The 21,704-nt window shown below is 37.2% G+C and overlaps 1 protein-coding gene and 1 non-coding gene across 2 annotated transcripts; both read right to left on the bottom strand.

The window, feature by feature from the left end:
* Nucleotides 1–2,460: 2,460 nt before the first annotated feature.
* trnal-cag (transfer RNA leucine (anticodon CAG)) lies at nucleotides 2,461–2,543 on the bottom strand. Its single transcript has one exon. It is a non-coding gene; the product is annotated as a tRNA-Leu (tRNA).
* A 12,004-nt stretch (nucleotides 2,544–14,547) lies between these two features.
* On the bottom strand, nucleotides 14,548–19,177 carry sox7 (SRY-box transcription factor 7). The gene is made up of 2 exons (XM_063001330.1): nucleotides 18,943–19,177; nucleotides 14,548–16,302 (listed from the first exon to the last, which is right to left on the bottom strand). Exons 1-2 carry the CDS (start codon nucleotides 19,175–19,177, stop codon nucleotides 15,338–15,340), a joined length of 1,200 nt encoding a protein of 399 aa, XP_062857400.1. The 3' UTR covers nucleotides 14,548–15,337.
* Between the last annotated feature and the right edge of the window lie 2,527 nt (nucleotides 19,178–21,704).

Here is a 21,704-nt window from a genome sequence, read left to right as displayed (position 1 = left end):
ACTCAATATACAGCCATTAATGTCTAAACCACCGGCAACAAAAGTGAGTACACCCCTTAGTGAAAGTTCCTGAAGTGTCAATATTTTGTGTGGCCACCATTATTTCCCAGAACTGCCTTAACTCTCCTGGGCATGGAGTTTACCAGAGCTTCACAGGTTGCCACTGGAATGCTTTTCCACTCCTCCATGACGACATCACGGAGCTGGCGGATATTCGAGACTTTGCACTCCTCCACCTTCCGCTTGAGGATGCCCCAAAGATGTTCTATTGGGTTTAGGTCTGGAGACATGCTTGGCCAGTCCATCACCTTTACCCTCAGCCTCTTCAATAAAGCAGTGGTCATCTTAGAGGTGTGTTTGGGGTCATTATCATGCTGGAACACTGCCCTGCGACCTAGTTTCCGGAGGGAGGGGATCATGCTCTGCTTCAGTATTTCACAGTACATATTGGAGTTCATGTGTCCCTCAATGAAATGTAACTCCCCAACACCTGCTGCACTCATGCAGCCCCAGACCATGGCATTCCCACCACCATGCTTGACTGTAGGCATGACACACTTATATTTGTACTCCTCACCTGATTGCCGCCACACATGCTTGAGACCATCTGAACCAAACAAATTCATCTTGGTCTCATCAGACCATAGGACATGGTTCCAGTAATCCATGTCCTTTGTTGACATGTCTTCAGCAAACTGTTTGCAGGCTTTCTTGTGTAGAGACTTTAGAAGAGGCTTCCTTCTGGGGTGACAGCCATGCAGACCAATTTGATGTAGTGTGCGGCGTATGGTCTGAGCACTGACAGGCTGACCCCCCACCTTTTCAATCTCTGCAGCAATGCTGACGGCACTCCTGCGCCTATCTTTCAAAGACAGCAGTTGGATGTGACGCTGAGCACGTGCACTCAGCTTCTTTGGACGACCAACGCGAGGTCTGTTCTGAGTGGACCCTGCTCTTTTAAAACGCTGGATGATCTTGGCCACTGTGCTGCAGCTCAGTTTCAGGGTGTTGGCAATCTTCTTGTAGCCTTGGCCATCTTCATGTAGCGCAACAATTCGTCTTTTAAGATCCTCAGAGAGTTCTTTGCCATGAGGTGCCATGTTGGAACTTTCAGTGACCAGTATGAGAGAGTGTGAGAGCTGCACTACTAAATTGAACACACCTGCTCCCTATGCACACCTGAGACCTAGTAACACTAACAAATCACATGACATTTTGGAGGGAAAATGACAAGCAGTGCTCAATTTGGACATTTAGGGGTGTAGTCTCTTAGGGGTGTACTCACTTTTGTTGCCGGTGGTTTAGACATTAATGGCTGTATATTGAGTTTTTTTGAGGGGAGAATAAATTAACACTGTTATATAAGCTGCACACAGACTACTTTTCATTGTGTCAAAGTGTCATTTTGTCAGTGTTGTCCCATGAAAAGATATACTTAAATATCTGCAGAAATGTGAGGGGTGTACTCACTTTTGTGATACACTGTATATATATATATTATAATAATAATGACCTATGCGATCTATGTGATGACTGCTCGTTGCTTTAAGTCTGATTGGTCAGAAGAGGGATTCGAACCGTACGTTTAATACATTGATACGACTGTTAGAAAACACTGGAAAGTGTTGATAATGCAACCAATCACAGCACTCGCTTATTCGCCACCATCGCCAGAAATGTCCAACATTTGACCAATCGCAGTCCAAAACCCGAACCGTTATAGGTGTTTATGTGTCACGTAGCTGCTGCAACGGTAAAATGTGTCTGTTTAAGGCCTGCAAACTGTAAATAATTATAACGTTAAACATTACATAACAGCTACAACGTGGCATGCGCTCAATTACTGACCAGTATTTTATATTTACGATAATGTTAACTACTATCCATTGTTACACTAAATTCAGTATTATGCAAAAGTTTGGACATCCCGGTCAAATTCTGTTTTGTAGTTTGTTTTTTTGTGAAAATAAGTTGATACATTTTTTACAGGAAACAAAATTAAGTATATAACACATTTCATCAAATAACGCTACACATGTTCTGACTACGTATTGATTAAAACTTGTCCAAAATTTTAGCAATAAAATTCTTAGAATAAAATTTTTTAAAAGAATTCTTAGAAGTTTTTCATCACCTGAGCACAGGTGAGCACAAAATGAGTACAACTATAGTATTTAATATTTGCCTTTTTATATAAATATTTACCCGAATAAATATTTACCTTGTCTGAGCTAGCTGTTAGCTCAGAATGTACTAGCAACGTCGGTACTAGTCGGTAACAAGGCTAAAGCGCTTCCTACTAACTAGTTGTCCCTCGTTTCTGTACAGAAATGTCTTAACTTCGGTAGTAACTAAGAAGGTTACTGTAGCTGGGAATATTTCCTGTTATTTTTTGTTATTGCTTAAATACGAATTGTTTATTTTTTGTAATTAAGTTATAAAAAAATGAAAAGTTCAGCTTGTCAGAAGTGGGATTCGAACCCACGCCTCCAGGGGAGACTGCGACCTGAACGCAGCGCCTTAGACCGCTCGGCCATCCTGACAGTGCTGAGCAGTAATGAAGATTTGTAAGTCATGATGTATCAACTATCTCATGTTTATGACGCTACGATTCAACGGTTCTAATTCTGTAGCGTTTGTATAATTATTATTGATTATTATTATTATTATTAATTAGTGTTAAGTCGCTAACAGTGGTGGTTGGATTGTGACAGTGCTCGTGTTAACCATGTTACTGCGTACAGTGCTCTGCGCGACTAAGCTGTAAATATAGTTGTCCTTTACATTACTGATATGCTGGTCGTACAAACAAATACCTCCACATCACCTTTACCACTTCAACACGATTTACTTCACTGTTGCCCCTGTAAATGTAGGTAACTATTTTAGGTGCGTTTATGAGAAGTGAACCGCAACAGAAATAAAATATTAAAATAGAATGTTGATGTAGGAGAAAATCAGGTAAACATCGAGACTTTCGTTTAAAAAATAAAATTTTTTTACTTGACTGATCGAAATTAAACAAATCAGGACAAACGCAGGTAGGACACTCATACTTTGAGTGAGTTATCCCATGAGCTCTATGTGGTCTTCACTGACGCCTAGTGGCAGAAGTGAGCCGAACAATTAAATAAACAGTCCAGAAAATCTCACTATTACTGTAATTCATACGCAATGTACCTAATAAAATTGCACTAAGACATAATAAATGAGCAGTTGCAAAGTACTTCAGCTGACTTTTTACTAGGAAAAGCGTGTAAGATAAATGTACATGTTCTAGTTAGTTAAAAGTTACACTGCGCCTGCTTATCTTGCTAACATGAAGCAAGACGTATTGTTCATATTTATAAGACAGCAACAGCGATGCAGACAAGCATTGAAGAAAATAATCACATTACTTACATAATTTAGTACGTTATGAACAATGGTAATTTTCTCTTTAAGTCATATACTTTGTACACCGCACTGTACAGCTACACCGTCTGTCACATAATCATTCTGCTAACGAAAAGAAAGAAACTAGCATGTAAATGTATCCACAACAGCTGCTGACGTTTTTAATTATTCTTTTAACAACTTCTGTATAACATTATTTATTAAAAACATTTATTTGCTGATAATACGAGTTTAAACGGGATTAAAACCGTTACTATTTTTGTTATTTTACCATTAATACATATATGAGTTTACATCAACAGATGTTACTTTTGTTTTGTTTACATGACATTTCAGTTTTTACTTATATATTACTGCGGTTACTGTAGGCTTTATTTAATTTCTTGCATCAAACTGTCAATTTTTCCAGCTCCACTTACCATGTAGAAGCACTTTGAAGTTCTACAATTACTGACTGTAGTCCATCTGTTCTCTGCATGCTTTGTTAGCCCCCTTTTATGCTGTACTTCAAAGGTCAGGACTCTCCCAGGACCACTACAGAGCAGGTATTATTTGGGTGGTGGATCATTCAGAGCACTGCAGTGACACTGACATGGTGGTGGTGTGTTAGTGTGTGTTGTGTTGGTATGAGTGGATAAGACACAGCAGTACTGCTGGAGTTTTTAAGCACATCACTGTCACTGCCGGACTGAGAATACACCAACCAAAAGTATCCAGCCAACAGCGCCCCGTGGGCAGCGTCCTGTGACCACTGATGAAGGTCTAGAAGATGACCAACTCAAACAGCAGCAATAGATGAGCGATAGTCTCTGACTTTACATCTACAAGGTGGACCAACTAGGTAGAATGTCTAATAGAGTGGACAGTGAGTGGACATGGTATTTAAAAACTCATACCAGCACAACACACACTAACACACCACCACCATGTCATTGTCACTGCACTGCTGAGAATGATCCACCACCTAAATAGTACCTGCTCTGTGGTGGTCCTGTGGTGGTTCTGACCAGGAAGAACAGGGTGAAAGCAGGCTAAAAAGCATGCAGAGAAACAGATTGACTACAGTCAGTAATTGTAGAACTTCAAAGTGCTTCTATGTGGTAAGTGGAGCTGATAAAATGGGCAGTGAGTGTAGAAACAAGGAGCAAAACTATTTTTTGCAATTTATGTCAATATGGGTGACAGTCCAATTACAAACCCCATTTTCGTATCTATTTTAAGTATCTACGGTTTGTTAATTTTCTTGAATTCATAGACAGTACAATAATTTAATTTTTAGTACAGTTTTATGGAGTTTAGAACCTGAGCCAAAATGGTGGGTGTTGTGATTTCAAGCACTCTTGACTTACAGTTGTAATTGCTTGGGTGGTGTTTCCAATAAGATGTATTCTTAATAAGGATGGAAATTCCAGAAATGACAGAGGTTGACTTTGTTTTTAATAATTGTTATTTAATAATCATAATCGTTAATCATCATAAACAATGATATTACAATCTGTAGTTATTATTGTACAAAAAATATTTTGAATGATTTCCAGTTAACAGTTTATCATGTGAAACAGAATAATTTGTAAGTGGATTTGCAGGCACTTCCCATGTTTGAGATTAAGTTTACATTAGGTAGTGGGGTCATGTATTAATTACTATCAGTTGCTGTCATTGGTAGTGTACACCTCTACCGTAAAGTATGTTGTACAAATGCATAGACACCCAGTCTGTTTATATTTAATCAATCAGTGGCTTTTCTACCCACAGTCTTAAATGCCACATGTCAAGTCTGCATGTTTTGACCACTTTTTTAAAAAGACATTACATAAGTTAAACATGTAAAAGATATGACAAACATATTTACTTATTTACCTTTTGCATTCCTCAGAAGAAATTGCCAACATGTGGTGTTCACAATATGCGTCAAAACGTTGACATCCTGTTTTGCACCTGCCAAGATGCTGTCATGACACCCTGTCAGGCATTGGGGATGTTATGAGTCATTTCCAGGAGTTTCATTTGATCTGAAGTCTTAAAGGAAGTGAGCCAGAGCATCCACCAGGAAGAGATTCCTAACAGACATCAACAACATCCAGACATGAACAACATTTATACAGAAAGTCTGCACACGTTGGGAAGTGCTGTTACTTTGTGCAGTAGCCAAGGTCAGTGTGCTACTGCTTCTCCTGCTGTTGCTGCAAATAAACACAGTAGATCAAGGCATTGGCACTTCTTTTTTATGTTATGGTGACATGTTTAAATTTAAACTGTTTTTACCTACAGGTTTGATCTTTGGTAATGTCAGCTAATACTTGAGCGTTGTACTTCTTAAACTCCAAATACTCTACGATCTACTGTATTTTAGCCTTAGTAAAATCCCTAATCCCTTGAGGCCCCAAAAGAGTATAGCTGACTTCATTTTTATATATTATTATACATTATTACTTTATTAAATTAGTATTAATGTTTGTTTGTTTGTTTGTTTTTTATTAGGATTTTAACGTCATGTTTTACACTTTTGGTTACATTCATGACAGGAACGGTAGTTCCTCATTACACAAGTTTCATCACTTTTCAAGGTTATATCGAATACAGTCTCCAATTCACCTCTCTTGCATGTCTTTGGACTGTGGGAGGAAACCGGGGCACCCGGAGGAAACCCACGCAGACACAAGGAGAACATGCAAACTCCACACAGAAAGAACCTGGACCGCCCCACCTGGGGATCAAACCCAGGACCTTCCTGCTGTGAGGCGACACAGTATTAATGCAACAGAATTGCAAACAGCACTATGTTTTAGATCTAGTACAATTATACAACAATATGTAAGGCAAGTACAACTACTTAAAAGTTTTAGCACACTCATTATTCTACATTAAGTCTGTATCCTAAAATTAGGGCTTAAAGCCACCAGCCATTTTAATAGAAACATCAGTCCACCACTTATTTATGTAATTATCAGCTAAAAAAGTTATTCAAATGACTTAAACTGTGGCATGTTGTTAATGCTAGACATGCTGGTTTGAGTGTGTCAGAAACTGCTGATCTGGTATTTTTACAAATCACAGACTCACAGACTTACAAATCCAGGAAAGAACCAAGGCAGCACAATACTGTGGCTAAAAAGCCACAAACAAAATAGATGATGGCAAAATAAAAGTGGTGGCCTAAATAATGAAAACAGTTTGCTTTTCCGATTCCCAATAATAAATTGAAGCACTGTCTGAGAGACACAGTTTTTGAGAGTTTAGACTATACTGGTATTTTGCTATGTCTACAGCTAATGTGCCAGTCCATGTTAGACGAGAGCAGGATGGACATTTAAGCAATCACTCATCATGGTCATTAATACCAGATCAGGAAATTTGTCTAGTAAACAAAAGCCCATTTTATTTCCAAAGGGATGGTGAACGAATTGTGGATTAGAAATGTTATGGACTCCTTTTTCAAAGTCATTATATTACAGACTTAAATGTATACTATTACTGAGTTGTTCCATTTGAAGATAATGGTTATTCTTGTGGTTTGCTTTCAGAACTTTTCAAAATGGCTTTGTAACCATTTTCAGACTTGTATATTTTAATAACATTGGTGAAAAGTTTCTATTTAAGTGATTTTTGGATTCAACAAGGCTGGCAGTAATAAACCTTGGTGTGTTGAGTTTAATTAAACACAATTTTAATTTAATTCAGTTAACTTGAACTGGGAAAATTACTTCTTTACTGATTATTATAACGTAAAAAGATAAGTAAGTACTGCAAACTTGTAAACACTGCATATCTTAGACTACATTTGGGCTTTCAACAGGACCTCTTGCCCACGATAGAACAGGATGTGACAAGACTTTTGCTCAGACTAAATGTAAGATCCACATTGCAATTAGGAAGCACAATAGGAACATCCTCCTTCAAGTTGGGGTTAAAGAGTTATGTCACCCAGGGGAGCTCCTGTGCTGCTCGAAAACAAACCTGCAGCACTGGCTCTCGTAGGACGTGCACATCACTATTATCAGTTATTTGCCAAATCCGCATCTCAGTGCTACTAATTACCCACACACGTCATATCATCATGTGTGTTTTAGATTACAAGCAAAGAAAACTATTTTTGGAATAAGGTTGCTGTGTGTGGTTGTGATTTTTAATGTAAGATTTTTGTATGGTTGCAAGAGTTGACTCTGATTGCTTCTAAAAGTGTAGCTTATCAGTTAAGGACAGCACAGACAAGGTTCTCAAAACAAATGATAGTGAACTATTTACTGTGTAGACCTGACTGTTCCATCTTGGTCTGTAACACATTGTCTAGTAACACCCTATTTGAGCTTTCTTTTTTTTTAGTCTCACAATTGTACTTATTTTACCTCTGTTGTAAAATTTTGTGCACATTTTTATATTCTATATTTTAAATGGTTTAAGTTTGTCAGAATCTCGTAATTGCTATGCATGGCAAAGCAATTGGAATAAACAAGGTGTTCAGTGTTGATGCAGGAATCGCTTTCTTCCAAAAAGGTAAATAAGGATCCCATGTTTGGCAGAAGAAAAGCCAGCCTCATCTCCTCAATTAATGGCACCTTTCGGTATCTCCTGAAAACACGTGTCCTGCTTTATACAGCTGGTGTATTCATATGCTGGTACAGGTGGGTGACCGTTGGCTGGCTGCAGTGTCCCTCAAGTTTTCCATGGATCCCCATCTGTACTTGTGTGCTGGCTCCATCACATGGCACATGGCCTAGGCCCAGTCTGCTCCATTCTTCAACCAGCAACACTCCATGCCTGCACCACCACAGCATGGTCTGTCTGTTGTTACAGCACAATAAGAAAGATAATGGCTAGCCCTATAATCCCCAGCCACCAGTAATTGATGCCAAGCAGGAATAGTAAGCAGGTTATTATTGCACTGCATCCCTAGTTGAATTAATACTGGGGTATGGAGTAACCACAACAGACCGGCTATTTAGTTTGGAAGGTTTGGATTAGAGGATAGAGAATACAATAGACAATAAAAAATTTAAACTTTGGAACTGTTCTTTAAGTAGCTGACAGGGTAATACTTGACAAATACAAAAAGGATGATATAGGTGTAAAGTGAAACAACTCTTCATTATAAAGATAAATGCAAACTTGAGAGTTTACTGGTGCAGTGGCCTACAGAGATGTGGAGAAAGTGATATATTTAAATTAGTCATTCATCATTTTGCTCTGGACAAGTGGGTACACAAATGTATTTGGCATACACCAAGAAATGGGTGCAGTTTGACCCTTGGAACAAGAGGGTTCAGTGTCTCTGTTTTGCAATGGGGGTAATTCTGGGGAGATGAGAAAAACAAAGGCAAACAAAAAAAGTTATTGAAAGTTAAAATAACACTCAAAGTGAATTATAATTGACAAAAAGTTTTTAAAAAAAATCACATAAACTCAAATGGAGTAAAACTTTTGCCCTATAACTAATTTTTTTATTTGTAAACATTTTATGGAAAAGAAGAATGTTTTCCTAATATCACAGAAAATCAGAAATAGTTAAAATCCCAAGACAAATGTAGGTTCTTCAATTTCAATAATAAGCATGATGGCATAATTGCACATACGGTAGAATTGAAACCTTTATGATCTAAGGATTTCTGAATAGACATAAACATTTATCACATACTGATCAGCTAGTGATAATTTAGAGAAATAAATCCACCTTTGCTTATTTAATCACACCTAGAGACATTTAATCACACCTAGAGACATGAGACAATATGACAATATAGTCACTTCAATATAAGTTTTTCAATAATAAGCATGATGGCGTAATTGTACATAAGGTAGTATTGAAACCTTTATGATCTTTATAAATCATGTATGGCAGGGGTGAGCAATTAGAAACTGAGACTGTTGTGGAGGGCTAAATCAATAGGCTGATCTTAATTCCACTCAACACTTATTTTATCTTTTTTAAAAAGGCAGTTTTGATAAGCTGTTAAGAATATATATTACAATCAGACAATGAACATGAGAAGCAGACAGAGTAAAAACATCAACATTATATCACTATTTAGTCAGCTTTTATGAAAACAATTGTGAACAAATTGTGCTGTTTTTTTTACATTAACTTTAGACAAAGTGCTATTGCTATTTTGTTTGGAGTCTAATTACCTTATTTAATTAGATTGTTGTTCTTATTCTTATATGCTTTTTTGAAATTGCAAAGCTGGTCTTGACTGCTCCAGTCCTGGATGTTTAAAAGATTATAAAAAGTCACTGTTGTTTTTGCAGTTTAGCTAGCAAAGCTTCAGATGTCCATGACCGCTCTGAATCATTCAACTTCTTGTGTTTCTCCATAATGGCGATTTAAACTGTAATCCTTAAACACAGCGGTCAGTTCTCCATAATCTAAACGTAATTATTAACATCTGACTTAAGTAAATAAACACCTAGAAGTCCATGTCTTGCTTAAAACTCTACGTTTTGTAACAATCACAGTCACAATTCACTTTGGCAATGACCTCATGCGGGCTGGTTGGGGACAGCCAAAAGGGCCTGATGTGGCCCGGGAGCTGTACAATGCTCAGGTGTTGTGTATGGTGTTTGGCATGTTTTCCCTGTGGTTTTCTCCTACACCTCCCTAAAAATGCCACTAGGTAGATTTACTGTTTAAAATAGCTTTTATTGTGAATTATTATGTGTGTGACGCTTTGTAATGGACCCAATCAGGTTGTTATTGGTGTAGGCTTAAGATTTTTAGCAACTATGATAAATGGATAAATGTAAAGTACGAGGTATTTAATAAAGGATTTTTGAATAAAAGTTGGAGGAAAACCACAGTATCATGCAGAAAATTTCGCTAACAGTAACTGGTGACCTCTGTCTGTTTGCTTACTCATACATTTGCCTATTTAATCACACCTAGAGACGTGACAATATGACAATATAGAACAGTCACCATGGTCATGTATTTGAAAATTGAAAGGAAAAAAAACAGAGCACCTAGAATAATCCCCCTTGCAGACACAAGGAGAGGACCCCAAACTTCCTACAGACAATAGCACAAGATGGAAATCCCCCAGGTCTCCATGACCCAGGTTGCTGTGTAGCAATCTCTGTACTATTTATGCCACCCTTACTTTGCAGATTTTAAATAGATTTTCACTCTGCATCCACTTTATTATCTTGCTTTGGTTCCAGATATTTGGTTATTAGGACTAGAAGCAATTTGTTACTATCACAAAGTAGATAAAGGTGCTATCAGTGCCCAGAAGTGCTGAGTGATTATTTAGTAATATGCAACAGTCATTATTGTCATTATCGGCAACGAGCCAAGTTACTACACTCATGACACATACCCCCAATAAGTCACTTCCTTTAAGCTTCAGACTTCCTTTAAGCTTGTCACTATATGATGTTTATCATAGTCATTTCCTCATAAGCTATGTTCAGCTTTTTCCACACCCAGCATGCTTGGCGATCAGAAGCCAAGCCAGTGTGTCTCCAGTAGAGTGACCTTAATTACGCTCACCTTCCCCCTAAATGCTTAATATTTTTGCCAGATGGGATCGTCTGAGCCAACAACATGCTGTTCCAGCATCATTTTAACCAGCAAAGGTTAACTTGTTTATTTGCCTGTTGATGGGACATCAATGCAAGAGAAACAGGAAATAGTTGAGACTACCTAACAGTCTCAGACCTCGGACTGGGTCCATTCCAGGGAGTAATCGGGAAGAAAAAAAAACAACAGAAGGCCATTAAAAAAGGGAGATTTCTTTCCTGTAGCCACAAATACTAAACATCTTGAGGATCTGAGATGTGAAATCATTAAAAAAATAATTTACTGTAGTTTTTGCTTGTAAATGGATATTATTTTGTCATTTTCATTTCATCTTTTATCCTTCATTCTGTCATTAAAGAATGTGTGGCTCTATTTAAAAATTATTGCTTACAAGCGTCATTGAGCCAACTTGAAAAACTTGCTGCAAATCATCCAAAACAAATGAAAAAATATTCCTAAACAATGTCTACATGACCTTAAATAGTTGTTCTTAAAAACTGTATGTCCACCAGATGTCTGAATCTTTTCAAGCAGCAACATTCTGTTTATTTTATTTATAACCTTTAGAAAGAGCCAATTATTTGTTGTAATTTAGAAACTAGACATATTTTGAAAATGAAATCTTAAGCAACTAGAATGTATGCTGTCCAGTGACCTTGTTGAGATTATTTAACTGGTTTAAAGGACATGGAATGTGGGGCCACTCTGTAGGTGACACTAAAACATTGTATTATTGGCTAATGCTTAACTGAGCCAAGACTGAAAAACTAAGACAGATGAGATGAATATTTGCACTTATTTTTATATCCTTTATACAAACTATACATTACTGGCATGGCGATGAGTGGTATTGTCCATGTTACAGGGTATTCCTTTGATGAGTAAATTTTTTTAGAAAGTGTCCCCTTTCTGATTCTCTCTGTTTTTGCATGTTATAAACACTGATTGCAAATAATAAAAAGAAAAAACAAAACATGATTTTATAAAACTCGAATTAAAACACAATTTAAAACATGATTATATATTTTTGTTTTTTGGTATATATTGACTGACTATTGAAGAACAGTGTGAAAGAAGGCTAAAAAAGTATGTAGAGAAATAGATGGACTACAGTCAGTAATTGTAGAACTACAAAGTGCTTCTACATGGTAAGTGGAGCTGGTAAAATGGACAGTGAGTAGAAACAAGGAGGTGGTTTTAATGTTATGGCTGATCGGTGTGTGTGTGTGTGTATATATATATATATATATATATATATATATATATATATAAAATACATTCATTTCAAGAATGTTCTGCTGAAAGTGTTAGTGGATATAATTATTCTCTTAATAATGGCAGGTTGTCCAGGTCCAGGCAAAGCAAAACACTCTTACAGTTTACACTACTAGCACTACTATATATATATATATATATATATATATATATATATATATATATACTATGTTTTATTTGTTTAAAGCCTCATTCTTTTTTAACATTGTACTTAACATTTTTAGAACTTTAAATTATATATTGCTTTTATAAAAAAATTGCTTCCACTTTATTTCTTCTAAATGAATTTCAGGTAAAAACTGATAAAATCATCATGAGATTTAGTTTTACGTCATTTTAAAATATGGTAATCACATGTATGTTTTAAAAATAAAAACAACAAATGAGGGTATTCTGTAGAGAAAAAATGTTCCTGTTTTTGAGTAACATTATTTCCGGTTCTGTATGTCACTATGCCCTACCTCCAGGGCAGTGTATGGAGGTGGGGACCAGACACTCTGACCCTGGAAAGGTTTTGGTCTTAAGCCACAGCAGTGACAAAAGCCTGGGGCTGCCTGTCCCAGCATCCCCTTTTCCCCCAAATCCATCTCTTTTCACAAAGCATATAGCCACAGGCAATCTCACTCTAATAAAGCAGTATCCAGATGTTGACACATGATGAATCTATTTCATTTAAGGTAATCATAGTGACAAACGGTGATAAAATGTGGGAAATGAAACTTCAAGTGCATGGTGCTGATTGTAAAGAAAAAGGCTAACAACTTTCTTGACCATACTAGGCCCAATGTCTTCGAGCTGATTGCAAAGAAATGCAGAGAATCTGTGCTGAGTTCACTGTGTGTGGCCCGGCCATAGGAGGGTCAAATAAAAGCCCTAAAAACCATGGTGTGAGATATTAATCAGTGAGAGCCATATTTCCTCCCTGCTAAAATGAACAGCAGGTTCCCTTTCCCTTGCCATGGGTTCTTTTAATGCAGGGACCAGCCATGGTCCAAACATCCTGATGGAGAGAGGCTTTACTCTTATCAGGCAGGAAACACTGCTCCTCCACTACATCCTTTTTACAAGAAGCGCGACTCAAGCGTTCCCAAAAAACGCAGGAAGGCCAAGCCAGACTCCAGGATTTGTCAAACACCCACCACCAGCCGTTTCTCTCCCCCTTCCAGATTCCTTTTATCAAAAAAGAAGAAGAATTTGGAGGGAAAAAAACTAGGACAAAAAGAAAAATGATGAACATGTAAACCATTTGACGGGGTTGAAGTGCATTTATTTATTTCACTGAGATTATGAAAGTCTGCATCAGCAAGATAGCGAAGTGGGGGGGTATGTAGAGGAGGATGAGGGTAGGGCATGGGTTACAAGGGGGATTTTACTGTTCTAGTACAGCTAAGCACCCAAAATAAAACACAGCAAACAAAAGGCAGGGGGCAATGGATGCGGCAAGGCAGCGTCAGCCAAGGCTGTCCTACATAAATCCTTTGAAACTGAACAGGAGATGTTAGCCGTGCCAGCCTGGGAAGGTACAGTGGGTACCACTAAGTACCAAGCTGACTTCAGACTTAGATTATGTACAGTTACAAGAGCTAATATGTAACTTAAATAATCTAATTTATAAAACAGCTGAAAATAGGAGTGACATTTTTGGTGGGATAAGAATTACCACATTATAAAAAAAATTTTAATCATCCAAGGTACTGCAAGGGAATTCTACATACACAAATGGGTAAAACAATAAAAATAAATGAATGAAACTTAAGTGCGGAGGCTTTAAATGTACTGCATGATACAATAGTGGGGTGGCAGTGGTAGCTCAGTGGTTGAAGTTTTGGACTAGTGATCAGTTGGCCACAGTGTTTGCAAAATGGCATTAATGTAAAATGTAAATGTACAATAAAATCCTAACATTTTGTAGCATGTGATAAATTGCACAGCAGCCCCAGTTGACCTTGCTTTTGAATAAGAATAGCAAGAAGAAAGTAATCTAAGTGTCTTCTTCATAATTGTGGCATAGATGGCAGATGCTTCACACACAAAAAAAACTGCTCAGCTTGCCTGTGTTTTACCGCAGATGCATGTTATGCATGCTATAGCCTTCACGCAACATATCAACCCAATTGAAGACAAGATATAACACACATTAAACTGAGCATGATATTTTGGAATAAAGGTGTTCCATCTCCCTGGTACAAGTCCAGAAAAGTATGTGGTGCCTCAGTAACACTCCCTCACCCCTTCATTTGTGTTCTTTCTGTAAATAAGTTAAAAGAAAAATAAATAAAAAACACAGAGAACCAAACTCAGCAATAAAGAAAATCATCTTATAAATACCAACCAAACAAGAGTCGTTGTTATAAATGTGTTTAACTGTTTTTATTTACTGGAGCCTGGTTTTGGATTCTCAGAACATCCAGTTATAACATTTCACAAAACATTAAAGAGCATCTACAAAGCATTATTTTCGGGTTGTCCAAAACAACAGTGTGAATGTGCTGTGCTTACTCGGACATACGTAATGCTGTGTGCCAAGAAAAAAATGGTAATGCTGATCCTTCATAGTGATCATTTAATAGCTTGATGTACAATGTACATCAGTCTTGTTTCTATGCTACAATTACTGATGTGCCACTGATATTTGGTGTAGAAATTTGGTTTCTTCTTGAATTAAATTAATGTAAAAATTTATAATCAGAATACAGTAATACTTATTATTATTTTCTTGGTAAAACTTTATAAGTACAATAATTTTATATGGATGTTGAAGGAAAGGGAGAATATAGTAATTCCTTCCTAATAGATCAAGTCCTGAAGAATATGGAGAAGAGTCCAGCCTCATTTAAATACAGTGTCTTGAGGTAAAAAACTGAGGCTTATAAGAAAGGCATGAATATTTGGACAGAAAAAACAGCAATACAATATGGATTAATGCAACCATTTAGATACATAAATAAGCTGTAGCGCAAATATACAAGCATCTCTAGCCACATCTGAGAACAATTTAGCAGGACAGTTAGTTCATCCACTCAATTTATTCACTTTTTTATAATGAAAATGAAGTTTTTATTGGTGCATCCCTGAGGTGTCCATTGACTTTCTGCAGCTTCTTTGTTCTTCTTTGTGCATGGTTTGTGTTCATATTAATTTTGCATTCATTCTTTAAGAAATGCTGTAGTTGTTGTAGTAAGCTGCCGTTGCATCAGCCAGTACAGAGATGAGACTGGTTTCTGTGGTACTAGTAGGGCAAGTAGATGCTGGCGTTACTTGGATATGTCCTGTCACGGTCATGCCGCTTTGTTCAGGGTGATGATAGCTGGTCGAGTTTAGATACTGGTCGAATTCATTGCGGTCTACTTCACCCAGCAGTTCAGCCTGGCTTAGTTGGTCCAGACTCTCTAAATGTCCTTGCTCAGGTGGTGGTGAGAGCTGACCTAGATGGCCCTGAAGACCATGGTGTACTTGGATTTGAGGGAATGAAGTGCTGTAGTAGGAAAGTGGAGGAGTAGGAATAAGGGTGGTTCCACCACACTGGTGAGGCATGGGAATATGGCTCAGATGGGTGCTACCACAATGGAGAGATGCTTGATGGGAATACTCAGGGTGGTAGGGTGGCGGACTGCTCATATGAGCCGTGTTGGAACACTGCTCCTCAGGGCCTGAGGCAGAAGATGAGCAGGAGCTCGTGGGCGGAACAGAGCCAGTGGATGAGTAATAGGACGAGTGCTCGTGGTCCACGGCATCAAGAGGGGACATCTCAGGTGGCGTGGGCAAGCCGAAAGGATATGTGTCGAAGTTGCTGCTAGAGTTTGCAGGGTCTCTAAAGACCCTCACACCAGGCAAAGTCGCACTTGAAGAGAATCCACCATTCCCACTGATGGTGCTTTCATCTTCTTTGTCCAGGGGGTGACAGCAGCCTCGTGGATCTGTCAGAGAGGTCTGGTCAGGGCCAAGGCCAGGCAGGAGAAAACCAGGGTCGACACGCTTACAAATTCGTTTCAGTTGCTTCTTTCTGCGAGGACGGTACTTGTAGTTGGGGTAATCCTGCATATGCTGAACCCGCAGCCTCTCTGCCTCCTCCACATACGGCCTCTTCTGCAAGGGGGTCAGGGCCTTCCATGACTTTCCTTGGAGAATCAGGGAAGAAATCCAAATATAAAACATACTGCAATTTCATCCTTTAATTTGGTTTAAACTAACTGACACTAATGTGTCAACTAATGCGAAACTAATGTGTCAAAACTGATTATAATCATATAATAATTTTAACTTTAACTGGACTTGCCGTGGTTTTCATTTATTTAAATGTAAACATAAATTACACATAAGTTCTAAGCAAAAAGTTCACAAATGTAACACTATATTTTTCATTATAAATTCTGTAATCAGCAAGACAATTTAATTGAAAAAAAAATGTTTTTAATTGAAATTTTGGAACTGAAAAAACTAGTAAGTCAGCATTTTTGTGAAATTAAACATGTCTGTTCCTTTGTACAAAAATATTATATAATTCTTTTCCATAAAAACACATAATCTGATTATTTTGAGCAAGTTAATCTATTGATCAGAAGTGTGTTTAAAGTAAATTTGATTTGCAGCCATTGTTTACCTATTATAAATATAAAAATGTAAAATGTAACTGTAAAATTAAAAATGAGGTATTTACAGTGGTAGTTTCAGACTTTTGACCCGCATTGTAGATAAATAAAATGTCCCATAACAAAGTAGTTGTTGCCAACATTGAGTAACTGGAATATAAGATCTAAGGAATATTTTCTTGTGAAAATGATGCACCCATTTAAATGTAAAAAATCTGTACCACTTACTCTAGTTAGAATTAAGCTAATTAGTTTTAAAAATAATTTAAATAAAACACAAAAGATTGCATTTATTTCATATGAATTGCACCCTACCACTGTTAGTTAAAAAGTAATATTAATCATGCAAATATAAAACTAAAATCTACAAGTTTAGAAGTGATAACAGCGTTACGGTCTGATAATATTCAGGCTCATTTTAATTTTTTTAATATATTTTATATATTGTATACCTACTAAATGTCCCCCCCTATACAATTTCAGCATTTCTGTTGTATATTCTGCTTACACAGATGAGAATTTTCTTAACATACAGCGGGCCGTTACCGTTACAAGTCCTCAGATTATCAGACTGGAGTTTCGATGATCTAGTTTTGCTGATTTAACTTTAAGTAAACTAATGAAGTCTCTATAAGTAAATAAATTAAGTTCAATAATAATACAGTCACTGTGTTGTTTTTAAGTTGTTTAAACTTCAAAAGTTTGTCCAGCATTTATTGTTCAGAATTGCCGCACTGGACACTGGAGTAAATGTCGCTCATCAGGGTTCAAGATTTATTTTAGTCCCAATACTTTATTCAAAAGAAAGCTTAAAAGTAGGCAATACATAGGAATAAAAAAATATATAGAAAAATTATTAATAACTGATGCATTTTTAAAGAAATGCCCTGACACTCATTCATAACAGATATATCGTTCCATAACAGTGTGCAGTGTCAATAAAAACAAGGTTAAATAAATGAACTCCTCTAAAATTTAGATGCGTTATTTTTGCGACAGAATTTGTTTGTTTAAATTAGCCTCAAAGTCGGGACATTAATTATTATTTAAATTGTCTTACTAAATTCAGGTGAAATTCGGGTAAAATTCGGGTAAAATAAACAGAAAAAATTGTCTCGATTTAAATGGATTTATTTTACATTATGTAAGTATACAGGTTAAACACGCGCTGCGTAAATTATGCGTGTTAGTAACCTGTTTGAACTAAACGGCGGGACTTATTTAAATGATTCTTTTTAATAACCTGTTAAATCTGCAGCAATGTCAGGACAATGTATCAAACTGTATTTTGTTTAATTACACAAGTTTAATGTTCGTACATAGACTATTTAATTGGTGAGGAAAAAGAGGAAAAATAACATATTACACTGATTTGCAGTGATTTTTTAAGTAAATACATTTTCAACATAAATGGAAGAACAAATATAATAATAATAATAATAATAATAATAAGTGTTATCTGTTCTTTGAAAAAATCGAAACTCAAAAAGTCCAAATGTGATTATTATTAATCTAGTCCTATTTAAAAAATTAACCTATTAATTTACTAAATAAAATTTTTTCTTGTGATGTTAGTATTTGCCTTTAGTTTTTATAGTACATAAAACAAGATATGTTAATGTTTCGTAAACAATATAATTATCTGTCTCTGAGATGCACAGTTCCATCTACGTTTTATCTAATTATAATTATAATAAGAAACAAGCAAATGTCATTTTTAAGTTAATCATCAACATTAAATGTGTTGATCTGGCATTAAAAAATCTAAAACTTTGCTTTTTAACTACCAACAGTGTAAAAGTATGAAATTTTACTTTTATGAGCAGCTGTAGCCTAGCGGTTAAAGTACTGGTCCAGTAATCAGAAGGTTGCCGGTTTAAGCCCCACCACTGACAGGCTGTCATTGTTGGGCCCTTGAGCAAGGTCCTTAACCCTCAATTGCTTAGATTGCATAGTGTCACAACTGTAAGTCGCTTTGGATAAAATCGTCTGCTAAATGCCGAAAATGTTATTCAACATATTTAACGCGAAACATTTTATTACTATAACATATTATTATTTATTATTATAACATATTATTATTTATAACAAGTCATTGTCAAATATTATTTTTAATTTTAGGTTAAACTAAGTGTTATTGAGCAATAACGACAAAAAGAAAAATCTTACCAAGCATTTTGCTGAGCTCGGCGTTGTGCAGGTCAGGGTTTTGCACCGCCAGTCTTTTGCGCTCGTCTTTAGCCCACACCATAAACGCGTTCATGGGGCGGCGGATCCGCGGTTCAGGGCTTTTATCCGGGGCTGCTGATCTGTGGGGAGCGCGGCTGTCCGGAGCTTCTCCATCCGCAGATCCACATTCAAAACTCTCCGGCCACGACGAGTACGCGCTTATCAGAGCAGCCATGTGCACTCGCAAACTTGCGCTAATGGATCTAAAACTCAGGCGGAAAGTTTGGCTACAGCGCTCAGGTAGATTTCACCTGCAGGTTCTGTTAGAATAAAAGAAAAATCCGCTGTAACAGCTGAGCTACTGTGAGCTACTCTGGTCTATTCTGCGCTACTGCTGAGCTCTGGGTTTGGATGAGAACGGTGTTGGTGTTGGTTTGGACTCCTCCTCGAAAGCAGTGATTCACTGTTTCCCAGTACACAGAGAAACAGGCGCTTTATATTTGAGCTGTAGGTTCGAGGCCCCGCAGGACATCAGCTCCTCCCTGACTGCAACCTGAGACATGTGAGGAGAGGAGAGGAACCTACATCAATACTGCAGTGTAAAAAATCACTTCAGGATTATTTTTGCTTGCTTTAGTGACACAACTTTGATTACGGACTTGCAACGACAGACAACATTGTTAAATGAATTAACCTTTACTGTAATACAAGAATTGGGTCTTAAAACATTTAATTTAATACATTTAACATTTACACATTATTTTATTGAAAGGAACCCCCCACAGGACCCACACGACGTTTGGGTGGTGGACCATACTAAGCACTGCAATGACGCTTACATGGTAATGGCATAGCAGTTTGTGTTGTTCTGGTATCAAGAGTACAAGTGTTTTCGGAATTTTACTGTGTAAACTTACTCTTTATTTAGGGCTGTTTCCACATCATTTACTTGTAGTATTTCAGATCATTGGATGCTGCTGGCTTTATACTGTATTTTTAGTTGGAGCACCATCCTTTTCCCATCTAGTGCATTGGTGAGATCCACACTCCTACCAGTACAACACACACTATCATTTTATTATTATGCGTCATTGCAGTTTGTCCAGCAGCCAAATACCATCTGGTCAGTAAGGGTCCCCATTAGTTAATAAATCTGTTTCGTAGGTGTAGCTTATAAAATAATAAACAAATGTACATTTTTGATAGGTGTACCGAGTAAGGCGCTCAATGAGGGTATACACAAAAAGTGTTTTACATTTTACTGCCAATAAAACCAATTTTCGTTTGCAAATTGCATCTTGTTTACTATAAATTATGTTATCATTGGTTTGGACAAATGCCCTGTGATTGACTGGCACCCTATCCAGTGTGTTTCTGTGTGCCTTGCGCCTATTGAGAGCTGGGATAGGCTCCAGGACCCCCGCGACCACCCTGATTAGAATAAGCAAAGTAGAAAGGGAGTGAGTGAGTAAGTGAGTGCTTGGCAAAATGTACGTATTAAGTCCCAAGTACAGTAAAGTGAAATATCCTCAAAAAGTTCTAAGGGACAAAATTATTAACCAACACCTAAATAAAAATTTATTTACTTTTACCTAGGATTTTAACGTCATGTTTTACACACCTTGGTTACATTCATAGTAGTTACTCGTTACACAAGATTTATCAGTTTACAAGTTGAATGTCAAACAGAGTCATGGACAATTTTGTATCCCTAATTAACCTGACTGCATGTCTTTGGACTGTGGGTGGAAACCAGAGCTCCCGGAGGAAACCCACGCAGACACGGGGAAAACATGCAAACTCCACACAGAAAGGAACCGGACCGCCCGACCTGGGGATTGAACCCAGGACCTTCTTGCTGTGAGGCAACACCTAATTAAAAAAAATACCAAGTCACGACAACACCTTAAACATTCCTGTTTGTACAGCTATGAAAATGAGCAAGAGAAAGGTTAATGAAACAACAGAATTGCAGTGTGATCTAAAAACAAAAGGAACAACAATTGCAGAATAAACAATATAATTTAACTACACTGCAATGGTTTCTATTTCTTCACCCCATGCAAAACTCCTAAAAGCACAAAGATGCATGTTCAGAAATTGCATTTTTAACTGCACCCCTCGGAAAAAAATGCTATTCACAAAGCTCATATCTGTGTTACGCAAAACTGAATAGATTTAGACTAATTCCGCTCTTATTTGTGTAAGAAAGTGAAAGATTACAGACATTTGGCTTTAAAGGGAAGTTTTCTTATTCCAGTAATCAAACCTGTTCCTGAGGTATACAAACAAACCTGATCAAAACTTTGCGCAATGTTCAACGGTCTCGTGACGTCACCCTTCTCCTTAGGTTTATTCATTATTCTGGCATGCACGTCACTAGTTAGCTATTTAGTTTTAGTTAACCGTGAAACGTTATTTGTGTTGGTTTTTTACATTAGATTACTTTTAAAAGCAAACACAGTAAACGTCTTCCAGAAGTCCACTTCAGGAGCACCTCAGTTTGAGGTCTGTTTTTTAGTATAGTGGCCATTTAAGATACCTCAAACTAATCTCTTTACAGTGTGAATTCAGTTTACAACTTAGTGAGGTCCTGAAGAATAAATATAGACGGATCATTTGCACAGTAATGTGTGTGTGTGTGTGTGTGTGTGTGTGTGTGTGGGAGGGGTGCTACTGGCTGTTTTACTGTATTTTAATGCTGTGAGGCTGTGGACAAGAGAGAACATTGAACGCATGAAGCATCTTGGTGTAATCAATCT

The sequence above is a fragment of the Trichomycterus rosablanca genome, chromosome 9, assembly GCF_030014385.1.
Source record: "Trichomycterus rosablanca isolate fTriRos1 chromosome 9, fTriRos1.hap1, whole genome shotgun sequence".
Taxonomy (NCBI): Eukaryota; Metazoa; Chordata; class Actinopteri; order Siluriformes; family Trichomycteridae; genus Trichomycterus; species Trichomycterus rosablanca.
Note: the sequence above shows the minus strand (reverse complement) of the source record. Positions and strands in the feature narration are given on the sequence as shown.